Below are 13,898 nucleotides of genomic sequence, written 5' to 3'. Positions count from 1 at the left end.
TGACATTTCTAAATAAGCACCAGGCAAAGAGAGAGTTGAGAATCCAGGTTGTTCTGCAGATTATTTCTCCCATTCTGGGTTTCACACATTCTCTGTTTTCAGCTGTTTTACCTTGTTGATGAGGCTGGGATCACCCGGGCTACTCTCATCATCTTCTGAACTCTTCTGTTCCTCATCTGATGTGACAACCTCCATCGGTGTCACAGAGACTGGGCACACCTTGTAGGGCTCGGTGTAGGCACTGCAGGGAGAAAGAACAGACTAGCTCACTGGTGTTATTCCCAGACACTTGTTACTGCTCAGACATAACATTGCCCAGAGATAACTGGTCAGGGGGCAGGGAATCCCTGTAGACCTGCTAGGCTTGGAAAGCAAGATTTCTCAAGCTTTGGTTTTTTGCTGCCAGGTTCAACAGCAACCATTTACGCAAGAGAAGGATCTGAAAGGAGCAGTGGGAAGTTAACTGAACTGGTTCAAGCTTCCCCAAAGGCTCAGTTCATTTCGGAGCAGAAAATTTATCCTTGGTTGCAACCAAAACTACTTTGTTCCCCTTCGTCAACCCCTCAAAATGGGTGTAATAAAATCATACTAACATCTCAGTGCTCATTAAAAATGGAAGTTAGATATTGTAACAAACAATGGATTTTCTGGGAAAACATCAAAAGAATGAGAAAAGTATAATTGTAATACAAATGGCATCAATTAAGGCACAAGGTACTCAGATCACAGAATCCTTGAGTTGTTTGAAGGGAATCTGAATTTAGCTCCAGAAACCCAGACAAAGCCATGCGTTAAGAGCACTGGATCTGGTGTGTATTACAGGCCTGTGGCTTCCCAGTATTTTCTTTTAGAAAAAAAATCTTTTTTAAAAATTAAAATTGCCAGTGATTTCAAAATCTCCACAAAGCATGACTAGAGGTAGGTTGTCCAGATGGTGCCTGCCCTTTGCCTTAGAAAGGTGTCTTTTATTGCTGATCTGAATATGCCTAGCTCCAAATTCTAGATACTGGATCTTGTTAAACCTTTGTCAGCTGAATTAGAGGCAGTCTTCCAAATTTTGTTACTGTGCAGGTACTCACAGGCTGTATTCACGTTGTCCCTTCATTGCGTTTTTTGTATGAAATAGGTGAAGATCTTAGTGTCTTACTATGTCACGCCTCCTATCATTGAATCATTCTAAAATGTCTGAACTTTAGCCAATTATCCATTAGCATTATCCAATTTACTAACCATTTTAGCACCAGCTTTTACTACCAGCTGTTTTTAGTACTTTTCTTGGTACTGCAACACAAGACTCAACATTCCAGCACTGGCAAAAGAAATACCAAGTATACCAGTGGTAACAGCTATCTATTCTGACCTGACTTTACTGTGGTTTTACATTAAAGGAACATATTAGTATTTTTGGTCACAGTATCATTCTGGGAGCTTATATACAGCTTATACACCACAGTGACCCCAAGCCTTTTACATTTCCAAGGGTAGGTTTCGGCATTCGAAGGGGGAAGGGGACATCGCCCAGCTCACTAGGGATGATCCCAGGCGTGGCATGCCAGGGTCAGGGGTGAGATCGACAGCCCAGCTCAAGTGCATCTACACCAATGCACGTAGCATGGGCAATAAACAGGAGGAGCTGGAAGCCATTGTACAGCAGGACAGCTATGACTTGGTTGCCATCACAGAAATGTGGTGGGACAACTCGCATGACTGGCATGCTGTCATGGATGGCTACAGACTCTTTAGGAAAGACAGGCCAACAAGGAGAGGTGGTGGAGTTGCTCTGTATGTGAGGGAGCAACTGGAATGCATTGAGCTGTACCTGGGGGGGGGTGAAGAAGGAGTCGAGAGCTTGTGGGTTAGAATTAAGGGACAGCCTCATATGGGTGATGTTATTGTGGGTGTGTATTACAGGCTACCTGATCAGGAGGAGGAAGTTGATGAGGCCTCCTACAAACAGCTGCAAGCAGGCTCACAGTCACAGGCCCTGGTTCTCATGGGGGACTTCAATCACCCTGACATCAGCTGGGAAGACCACACAGCTAGGCAGGCGCAATCCAGGAGGTTCCTACAGAGCATTGATGATAACTTTCTGATGCAAGTGGTAGAGGAACCAACAAGGAAAGGCGCTCTGCTGGACCTTGTACTAACAAACAAGGAGGGACTTGTTGAGGATGTGAAGGTTGGAGGTAGACTTGGCTGCAGCGACCATGAGATGGTGGAGTTTAGGATCCTGCATGGATGAAGCAGGGCGATAAGTAGGATCAAAACCGTGGACTTCAGGAGACCTAACTTTGGCCTCTTCAAGGAGATACTTGGAGGAATTCCGTGGGCCAGGGCTCTCGAAGGCAGAGGGGTCCAAGAGTGTTGGTCGCTGTTTTAAACATCACTTCCTCCATGCTCAGGAGCGGTGCATCCCCCTGAGAAAGAAATCGAGCAAAGGAGGCAGGAGACCTGCATGGTTGAACAAGGAGCTTCTAGTGGAGCTCAGGTGGAAGAGAAAGGTCCATGGAATGTGGAAAGAGGGACAGGCCACTTGGGAAAAGTACAGGAATGTTGTCAGAGCATGCAGAGATGCAACAAGGAAGGCCAAGGCCCACCTGGAATTGAATTTGGCAAGGGATGTAAAAAACAAGAAGGGCTTCTTCAACTACATCAGTAGCAAATGGAAGACTAGGGACAATGTGGGGCCGCTGCTGAATGAGGTGGGTGCCCTGGTGACGGAGGATGCAGAGAAGGCAGAGTTACTGAATGCCTTCTTTGCTTCAGTCTTCAGTGCCAAGGCAGGCCCTCAGGAATCCCAGGCCCTGGAGGCAAGAGAGGAAGCCTACAGAGAGGAAGACTTGCCCTTGGCTGAGGAGGAATGCATGAGGAATCGCTTAAGCAATCTGGACACCCATAAATCCACGGGCCCTGATGGAATGCACCCATCAGTGCTGAGGGAGCTGGCAGATGTCGTTGCTGAGCCACTCTCCGTCATCTTTGAAAGGTCTTGGAGGACAGGAGAGGTGCCTGAGGACTGCAGAAAAGCCAGTGTCACTCCAGTCTTCAAAAAGGGCATGAAGGAGGACCCAGGGAACTAGAGGCCGGTCAGCCTCACCTCCATCCTGGGAAAGATGATGGAGCAGCTCATTCTAGAGGTCATCATCAAGCAAGTGGAGGAAAAGAAGTTTATCAGGAGTAGTCAACATGGATTCGCCAAGGGGAAATAATGCTTGACCAGTCTGATAGCTTTCTACAAGGGCATGACTGGCTGTGTAGATGAGGGGAGAGCAGTGGATGTTTTCTTTCTTGACTTCAGCAAGGCTTTTGACACTGTCTCCAAGAACATCCTCCTAGGGAAGCTCAGGAAGTGAGGGCTAGATGAGTGGTCAGTGAGGTGGACTGAGAACTAGCTGAATGGCAGAACTCAGAGTGTTGTCATTAGCAGCACAGAGTCTCGTTGGAGGCCTGTAACTAGTGGTGTTCTCCAGGGGTCAGTACTGGGCCCAGTCTTGTTCAACTTCTTCATCAGTGACCTGGGTGAAGAGTTAGAGTGTACCCTCAGCAAGTTTGCTGATGACACAGAACTGGGAGGAGTGGTGGATACACCGGCAGGCTGTGCTGCCATTCAGCGAGACCTGGACAGGCTGGAGAGTTGGGCAGAGAGGAACCTGATAAGGTTCAACAAGGGCAAGTGCAGGGTCCTGCACCTGGGGAGTAACAACCCCATGCACCAGTACGGGGTTGGGGCGGACTTGCTGGAGAGCAGGTCTGTGGAGAGGGACCTGGGTGTGCTGGTGGATGACAGGTTGACCATGAGCCAGCAGTGTGCCCTGGTTGCCAAGAAGGCCAGTTGGATCCTGGGGTGCATTAAGAGGAGTGTGGCCAGCAGGTCGAGGAAGGTTCTCCTTCCCCTCTACTCTGCCCTGGTGAGGCCCCATCTGGAGTACTGTGTCCAGTTCTGGGCTCCCCACTTCAAGAAAGATGACTAACTACTGGAGAGAGTCCAGCAGTGGGCTACGAGGATGATGAGGGGACTGGAGCATCTCTCCTACGAGGAGAGGCTGAGGGAGCTGGGCTTGTTCAGCCTAAAGAAGAGAAGGCTGAGAGGGGACCTAATAAATGCTTATAAATATCTTAAGGGTGGGTGTCAGGAGGACGGGGCCAGACTCTTTCCAGTGGTGCCCAGCGACAGGACAAGGGGCAACGGGCACAAACTGAAGCATAGGAAGTTCCACCTGAACATGAGGAAGAACTTTACTTTGAGGGTGATGGAGCCCTGGAACAGGTTGCCCAGGGAGGTTGTGGATTCTCCTTCTCTGGAGATATTCAAGACCCGCCTGGACATGATCCTGTGCAACGTGCTCTAGGTGACCCTGCTTCGGCAGGAGGGTTGGACTGGATGACCCACAGAGGTCCCTTCCAACCCCTACCATTCTGTGATTCTGTGATTCAGCCAACAGGGCAAGTCTGTTGTCTTGAGAAACAAAACCTGATGTCTCTGTGTGTTCCAGTAGACATCTTGGCCAACCGGGTTGGTCTGGTTTACTCAGTGTATAAGATTTCTTTAGTTCTCATTTCCTCTGAAACATTATTAATTTGGTTTCGCAGCTCTGCCTCATCTCTTTATTTTGCTTTGACCTCCCACTTGGGGATCCCAGATGTGAACAAATCCAAAGCTTCAAAGCCAGTGCTAGAGTGACAGAACGTTGGGCAAAGATAGATTAATGTAAGTGGGAGGGCAATGAAGAAAAAGACACCCAAGGCCACTGACCAGACTCGTATTTCCTTTTGGAAAGGAAACTCACTACTTGTCTGCATTCACGTCCAAGCTGCAAACAGGGCTCTGTGTCTCCCATGCAGGTGCGGCTGCCAGCCTTTCTTCTATGCTGCCAGCTTTTCCCTCATGCACAGAGTCAAGGAGCACTTGCAAGCTGCCCAGGGCATTTGCCATTGCTGGGCAAAGGGCCAAGCAGCAGCACTGTTCCTCACTATTGTCTTCTCCTGTTTATTATTAGTGTCTGCAATTTTTCAGCATGGGCGGCATCACAGCACTTCTGAAACCCTGCCTAGCTACAACAACAAAGCAGCCTCAGCACAAGTGAAAGCAAGAGCAAGGCAGATACAAGAACAGCTCAGGAGGCTTATTAATAGTTTTGCCAGTCTTCTTCCTTACTTGCACAGTCTTTCTGCAATTTGTAATTGTTTGCCCCAGCAGAAGTGGAATTAAGTCCCTCCCTCCCTCCTTTTCTCTCTCTCTCTTTCTCTCTCTCTGATAAATGACAGCATTATGTTAATGTAAGACCACATTATCATTTGGGATGAATGCCTCAGTATATTAGTCTGGTTATCATTGTGAATGGCATTATTAAAGGCTCACACAGTAGCAAAACTTGCAATATTGCTGAACTGTTGCATGGGCTTCATTTATAGTAGGCCTGCAGTCCAGTGGCACTTGTATTTAAAGAGAAGTCCCAGAATGTCATGGGTCTCATTTGCACATGGGATGGGCACGGGCATGTTTGTGCCACCCTCTCCATCTTGCCCTTCTCCAGCAGCACTCAGGTCTTCACTTCTGAGACTGCTCTACAGTGTCATAGAGCTCCTGGACAGTACACCTTTCCTGATACCCAGCATGTGTTTTACTCCAGTGAATTAATGTCTTTTCATCCATTTTATATGTCTACGCTCTTGTGGTCTCCTAGCAATCCTAGCTCCTGAAGCTGCAACTTTGCTAGGAAAGCATGCAGACATTGTTGATCATTAGATTTTTCTCAGTCAAAAAGTTGGACAGACAGTGTCTTCTGCAAATGTCAGTGGCATTATTCGGAAGTCTGGTTAAGGCCAAGAATTCATTAACAGTTATAGGGTATAAAGTGAGGCTGAGTTTCAGAGGAAGTGCACTTTGGTTTCTGGTAAAGGAGGAGCTGAGAAGTTCCTGATAAGAAAACCCAAGCAATTCCTTGTATTTCACAATGAAATGGGTCTAGAAATTATGAAAAAATCACAGACAGGAATATGGGAAACTACCTCCAAATCTGTGATTAGGTCATTGCAACTGGGGATACAGGCCAGATTTCATAGTGACTGCCACCTTGACTGGGTAGGAACAAGTGGAGGAGTGTGCTGAAGTAGTATAGTGTGGGCAGGTACAGCTGCAGACATTATCAGTAAAGACTGTAGTTATGCACTTCACCAGCAAGTCTCAGTGGCCTGAATTACAAACTCTGCTTCTTGCATAAACTTGGGACACAACAAATTGCTAGTTGTTGTCCCAGTCACTTGTTATTTCATTTGCTTCTCCCCTTGAATCCAGATCAAGCAGGACAGTGCTACTCCCTGACAGCTGATTAGGAACTTATCTTCTGTCTTTTCTCAAACAGCCTATTCAGAACTGATACCAGCTGCTGCACTGAACCTACAGTAGCTTGAGCTGTCAGAACTGCAGCGTTTCTCAGCTCAGCTGCCACCTTGTTGTTCCCTGGTGTTCAATTAAGAAAGGCAAAATGTCGTGGTGTTGCCTTCCCCACAGCACTGGGGATGTAGGGTTTTCCTGTGAATCCGTCAAGGCTAGAAACCTACTGCCCCAAGAAACCCTCATATTTTTGTGGGCAGCAAAAATACACACAGTGTATAAAAAACCTATTCCTGATCATTGTGGATGATCAGCATGCATTGGGCACAAGTCAGCAAGATACTTTTTTGGAAGCAACTACTATTTTGTTGTGCTGAATTGCAAGTAAAAAACCCACAACGACCTGTAGCAGAGATTTACTTGCTCTTTCACTAAGTTTATTGTCAAACTCCTGCAAAGAAAATGTCCCTCTAATGGGTCTGAGAATGTGGATAAATGAATAGGTCTGTCACAAAAAGATGTCTTACCTTCATTTTCCCTCTAATTCCTCCTCAAAGCCCAGTGTCTTTAAAGACCTGCCATAATAACATCAGTGTTTATTGAAACAACATGGTTGTCCATCAGTGACAGCAGTTTTCTCTTCCTCCCTCCGATCCAATGGATCCTGGCAGTTTGTGTGACTTACAGGGCACAACTAAATGCATGTAAGGTGACACCATGCCAAATCCATTACCTTAAACTACACCTGCAACAACGCTAAGATTTTCTATAAAAGTAACCATTATAATTATATAGAATATAATTTGTAATTAAATAATTATACATATATAATCTGTACTTATATATAGTAATATATATATGAGTCATAAATGTTCAAAACCTTGTGTTTCTTGGTTCTGCTAAATGATATTTTTCTGTAGCTCATTAAAAGCACTGCTAAATAAATTCACTGCAAGCAATAAACTTTAACGCAACGGAAGATGCTAATAAAAGTGTGGGTGTGGAGAATAAGGGGAGAAATAGTCCTAGAGTTGGTAGTATCTCAGTAGACATGGTAATCCCCAACTAATTCTCTTGCTTGTAGCAATAATATGGCTGAATGAGAGCAGATTACAGACACATTATCTGCTGCTCCTCCAGGAATTGTCTGTTATCATTCCAAGAGTTAGCCAGCACAACAAAGGAACCAATGGGCTTTCTGGGACAGCCTAACCTTAAATTGACTGAATAAATGCAGGAGGAGGCAGTGCAACAAAAATATTTTATTTAGCACCAGTTACACTATAATTAGCAGAGCTGCTGATAGGTATGGAGTAGGGAGAAGCTGTATAGATGCACTCTACTAGTTATCTGCGTACCTTCATCTGCGAACTCATATTGGTATATGTGGAAAAGGGTGTTCTGGAGTCTACAGACTCTCTGGTTATCCTGCCTCTATAGTCATGTCTACATCTGATCTCAAAGAAAAAGGATCTGTGTACTTAGCGGAGGATGAAGCCATTAGGGAGAGAGAAACTGAACTGATCATTGTAATAGCACTAGCTCCTTAGTTAATAAAGTCAAGACACAAGTCTCTACTACCTATGATCCCTCCATAGCAAAGGTGGGGACAAGTCTGAGTATAGATGGTATGTGCATGGGAAGTGGGGGAGCACTGCGGAGATACACAACAGGTGTGAGAGCTCATAGAATGGGATTCACAGACTGACAAATACTATTTTTTGTCTAGCTTGAATGTGCAATTCTCAGAGATACTTGCCCTTTTAATTCCACACCTAGCCTTCAAATGACCTTGCAAATACTAGCCCATTCCTAAGTGCATCACATCAATTCTTTAGGATTTTTGGAAGTTATTCAGTTAGCATTAGTGAGAGTAAAAATTTAACTAGGGGATTTAACAGTGGCAAAAATATCCAGCCAAGGTTATTATAATAAAGGCCTACGAAGACCATGTATTTTTGTTTGCATAAAAAGACAAATGCCCTTGGCTATATGCTCATGTCTTGGCCACACAGACAAGGGATGTCTTGCTTCCTCCTTTAAAGTCACCAACTGCCTCAAAAAAAACCCAAATAAAAAAAGCTGAGTTGGTGTAAATCTAAACTTAAGACCTGCCATTTCCTCTAGGAGATGTAAGTCCTGTGTACCAGTATGGATCAGATTGCCTCGAGTTTGCTTTCAATGAATCTGTGCATCAAGTGATGCACCCTAAAGAAAAGCTCATAAATCTCACTTGCCTTCTGCTTCATGGTCTATGCCTCAGCAGTGATCATGAGGGGAGAAGGAGAGTGCTCTTTCCTGTAAGGCATTTATATTAACATATCCCTGGAGCTTTCAGTTATGCTTTATGATACCTGTGGAGTATCCCATCCTTTCCATCAAGTGTCTCTTTATACATCTGAAATGCAGCTGGTTAGGCTGTTAAGATATGCTGGCAATGTCCCTTCAAATGCCAGTGCAGTTGATCCATCACAGTGTCTAGAAGGTATGATCATGTGTGTTGGGACAGACTTATAACGTATTTCTGCCTTGCAACTGAGCCTTCTCAGACAGTGTAAGTGCTAGAAATTTATTGGCCAGTAAAGAGCAATTCAGTATCTCCCTGAAGCAATGAGCATTTGTGTAGGGTTCAGATGGTGTGCAGTTTTAGTGCCACAGTGATTCCCCCCCTGTTAATCACGTGGGAGGGAGCAGGCCAGTGGGAGACGTCTGTGACTGGACCCATCTCCAGGGCAAAGCAACTGTGATGTGGCCAGTGAGGACATCCACATTACCCCATCCCAGCTTCTGAGCCCCTCCTTCATTCTCATGTGTCCCTTCAGGGACAGGGAGCTTCTTCTAAAATTTTATTTCAGTATTCCAAAATGCAGTTGCTGGAAAAAGAGACTGGGTGACTTATCACTGGAGTGTAACACACCATCACCAACCAGCCCGAGTTAGCTTCCCTGGAGTAAACTTCTGTTTTGTGGAAGTAGGTTTCAGCATAGTCTCAATCTAAAGAACGGTATCAACAAGTGCAGCACTTAAGGAACCTCTACTGTGTTTGTATTTGAACCAAACCCATAACTTGTCTCCATAAGTTATATACAATGTAAAGGATGATCCAAGTTAACAATACTTGGAGATCAGGCAAAGGATACCTTGCTTAATGATTTCCAGAAACAGAGTCCAGGGTGTGCCCAGGTTTTAACCATTGTAGCAGTATTCAGTTAATGACAACTGGATTACCTCCCTGCCACCTTCCTGTTATCTTTCACTCTACATCCATAGTCAGTGCCAGGACAGAGAAAGAGAGAAGAATATTTGACACAATCTCAATGCAGTGATGGTAATTGAGAGAGGCAATGGGATGCTGAATGACTCTGTTTTATTAAAACTGATTATTTATTTTCTTGTATGCATTTGTAAAGTCCAAATGCATTTAAAGGCAATAAAAGAAATGCCTGTTAGTGCAGCACGTGTTTAGCCAGTCAGTTCCCTGTTATGGCAGATCATCAAGGCAAATATTACAGCTGAAGTCTGAAAAGAGCAGGAAAGACATGATGTCTTCTAATAACATATGTAGCCTGACAAGGCAAGGTAACACAGGGATAATCATATTTCACACTCCGAGGCCTAAGCTGTTTGCCTGCCAAGGCCAGAAAGGAGTTCTTCCTCATGCCACAGATGTCTCAGTTTGAATTTTGCTCTTCCTTGCATCAGTGTGGTGCAGGATATAGGAGAGGGGAAGAGGATTTTTGGTCAGGTGCAGAAGGCTTTTGCTCTGTTCTGAACACCTTCAGGGACAAAACTGTCCCACCTTCAACCACTGCACCTGGAGGTGCTCACAGAACAATGGCGCTGGTGCAGGTCTAGTTCTGGAAGGGAGTGCAGGCAGTGAGGAGCACACAGGGGTTTGGGCTCCATCTCTGGGAATGCTCTCTGGCCTAGCCTGGGGCAGTATAAGTAGAGGAGGGATAAGAGAAAACCTGACAGTGAGGTTTCACTAGCCATGTCCTAGATGTGCTGGGATGGATGGGCTGCTCTTGCTTTGAGGCACCTGCATGAACCTGCACAGCCAATCCATGTATCAGGCTCAGCCACATGTACCCCGGGGTGCACCGCCCTCTGCGAGCACCATTCCCCTCCCTGATCCTGTGGCTTTAAACCACTAGAAAAAACAAAGCAACAGTAAAAGCTGGACATGCCTGAAAACAAAACACGGCGTCCTTGGGACTCGGACAAGTGGCACACCCCCTCCCTGCTCTCCCAAGCACGCTGGAGAGGCGGTAAGCTGTGGTGGCCTCAGTTTGCGCTCAGCCTGGCCCTCAGGCCCTTGTGCTGCATTTCCTGTAAACAGGGAACACTTCCTCCCCAGAGATGACCTGGCAATGAACTAGCAAGGGCTGACGCTCAGCCGCACCGCACCCAACGCCCCACCATGCCAGAAGGTACAATGGGGTGGCTGATAATACATAATAGGTTATTAAAGGCAGCTCAGCCCTTTATAGACTCTTTTGAGCATATTATTTACGTTGCATGTCAGCCACCACAGAGCTTTTACTTTCATTAAATCATTAGCTTCACAGGCACCCAGAATTTTTCTACCCAACAGAACCAGCAGAGGTTTTCCTTAAGGCATCAGCACAGCTCTTCTTATGCTTCTCTTTTTATTCTTTCCCTTGCTAAATCACAGCCCTGTTGTTCCCCAGCACCCTATGGTTCCTCATCTCTGGTACCCTTTTGCTATGTTGAATCCTTGCAGTGCTTGGAAACCTGAACTGAGAGGGACAAAATGAAGACCTGAGTGCTTGGCAGTGACAAAAGTCTCTGTTTTGTGCTGTGAAACTCTTCTTCCTTCCCAGACCATGCAGTCCATATACCTGCATCACATTGCAACTTTCCATACTGCATATCTGTCAAGGGACAGAAGATAACAAGGAAAACATCCGCTAATTATCAGGATCATTTTCAAGTGATTTGCTGAGCAACCCCTAGTCACAGCACAAATGTCCTCTGACAATTAAACCATTCACCACTTTTGCCGTATTCTCTATAAAATGACTTAGTGACAGACTGACGTTGGATACAGTGGTGTAAAACTGGGAGAAATTCACCCTGACTTTAGTGGAGTCACTTTATACTCGTGATCTTCGAGAAGGATAAGACCCTCTGATTTGCCTCTGAACCCTCTCTAAGACTCATAAATCAGGGACAGAATAAGCCAACCACCTAGAACTGTATTAATAAGGAGAAGGAAAAGATATCTCCTGTAAGAAGTGACCTTCAGCTAGTCACCTGATGGTCATGTCAGAGTATGAGAATTACACCTCTGTGGGGAGACCACAATCTGGAAAGCAAAGCTGAAACCCCTCCCCTACTACAAATTCTTTGTTATTATCTTTGGTGTATTCCTTAGCTTCTTTGTGCCTTGGCTGTCATTTGTGTAAAGTGGTTAATCCCAGAGCAATGTCATATCTAAAATACAGGTAAGACTGAAGGCTTTGGACACTGTAGATCCCTGCCAGTGTCTAAAACAGAACTGTTCTGTCCATATCCTTTGGGGCACAGTTTTGCTTCTGGTCTTCCTGTTGACTGCAAAATAAAAGGGATTTCACTGTTATGGTCCAGTCCTTAAGTCAAAGAGGGATGGGTACCCCCAGGATCCAACAAATGGATTCGACTCACTATAATCCTTTCAGAAGATCCAGCTTAGCATAATTCTTAAGTGATAATAGAAGTAAAAACTCGAAGGAGGGTGCCAGCTTGGAAATGGTGTCAGTGAAATGCAAACACAAAACTGAACTTGAATCAGTCATCATTTGCTGCAGCCAGAGCTTGTAGTGATCCACTTATTTAATAGAAGTCTGAATTCTTGGCACCATTCCAAAAGACAGCAGAACTAGTGGAAGACAGAGGACTTGGTTTTGTGATGGGAAACAGTCTTGGATTTTTTTAAGCTGTTTGGAGTTGTGTTAGCTGTTGTATAAGACTTAAAATTAGTATTCCTAAAGCCTTTTAGATAACAGAGAAAATGATACTTCCAAAGCAGGTAATAACAGCTTTCAGTGTTTCTTTCGTTTCTTTAAAAAAAGCAGATATTATTCTTAAATTAGGAGAAGTAGCAGTAACACACCACTAATACTTCATGAAGTCTGAATCTGTTACAATACTCAGACATATGAATTTCTTGCAAGTACTGCTTTGCTTAAGAGTGAAGTTACAAACACCTTGCATGATAATGAGTTCAAATACGAAACTTATCTCTAAGTGTTGTTATAGCATTACTGATTTCAGTTTCATTTGTGCAGAAGCAGAACAACAGTTTGTTATGCACATGGGGGAAGAAGGGCAGAAAATGGAATTTCAAAAGTGGTATTAGGAAGAGTTAGGACACCCATGATTTGTAACTGCCATTTCCAAAGTGGAAATGACACTTGTAATGTATGGCTTTAAGGTGTCCCTTTCAATGTTGTAACAACATCAGTCTTCAGATCCAGTGGTACAACAGTGCCCAAGTGTGCAGTGTGAGTGCCTTCAGTAGCAGCTGGCAAGGGGATCTCACAGTGCTTTACGTGTTTCTGTCCTGCAGTCGAAGAATTAACCTTGCAGTAACTCGGCAGAAACCCTTCATTTGACATGTGCCTCAGGCTGAGAATGGTACTGAGGTTAGAGGGGAGTTAAGGGAGAGGTATAGGAACAGTGGATACTGATAAGGTGTCAAACCGCATCCCAGGCTACCAACTCTGCAGAAAAAGAAAGAAGAAACCAGTAGCTCCCACGCAGGATTGCCTACAGGTATATGGGACTGGCTTCAACTTACAATAAAACAAAACACAATAATTTGGTTTGACACTGTCAGGCTTTTTATGGCTTGATGAATGATTTTAAGGTTCTGAATTATTAATGGATCCCAAAAGTAAACTTTATGGACCCCAAAAGTAAACTTTATGGGACATAAGCCATAATGAGATGAGTTTATACGATGAAGTTCAGGTGCTAATTTTAAGCGCAAGAATTTTGATTTGGGTGGGGCCCCAAAGTGATATTTAACATTTTCAAGATAAAATATTGTAAACCTATCAGCCTATTCCTTCCAAATTCAAGACCTAGGATCCGCATTCTACATTTGCCTTGAAACAGCCAAGTCCATCAAAGTTGCTAGAGCAATGTAAGAAGGTAAAAAAATACTCTTTTTTGATCTGGATGCTTGCTTGACATCAGATTTTAATGGAAAGTGGGAAGAGAATTTTTCATGGCACTCAAATGGCAGGTAGATGATGACACAGGTACACAAAACCTTGTTGCTTGAAATTAGATGTTTAGCACTCCTGTATCTTTATTGTTCAACTCTAAAACTGGAATACTAACCTTCAAGAAGTCCCAAAGCTTGAAACCTTAATGCTTGTATGTTAGAGATATCAGGAAATCTCTTTAAGTGGGGGCTACAACTTTCCTCTGCTGCATGTATTAAAGCAACAAACAAGTCTAAATGCCTTAGACAGATAGACAATTTGTGGCAGACTCCCTGACCTACCTGTAATGTATATGCCTTATAAACCATGAAGGAACAAGAAAAGATGAG

The 13,898-nt window shown here is 44.5% G+C and overlaps 1 protein-coding gene across 2 annotated transcripts in view; it reads right to left on the bottom strand.

The window, feature by feature from the left end:
* FGD5 (FYVE, RhoGEF and PH domain containing 5) overlaps positions 1-13,898 on the bottom strand; it is a 111,810-nt gene that overhangs the window by 68,627 nt on the left and 29,285 nt on the right. For both annotated transcript variants that reach the window (XM_075432805.1, XM_075432806.1), the window contains exon 3: positions 112-241. In XM_075432805.1, the coding sequence (XP_075288920.1) occupies positions 112-241 (130 nt within the window). The remainder of the gene's footprint in view (positions 1-111; positions 242-13,898) is intronic.

This window comes from Opisthocomus hoazin, chromosome 11 (genome assembly GCF_030867145.1).
Source record: "Opisthocomus hoazin isolate bOpiHoa1 chromosome 11, bOpiHoa1.hap1, whole genome shotgun sequence".
Lineage (NCBI taxonomy): Eukaryota > Metazoa > Chordata > Aves > Opisthocomiformes > Opisthocomidae > Opisthocomus > Opisthocomus hoazin.
This window is presented reverse-complemented; position numbering and strand designations above follow the sequence as displayed.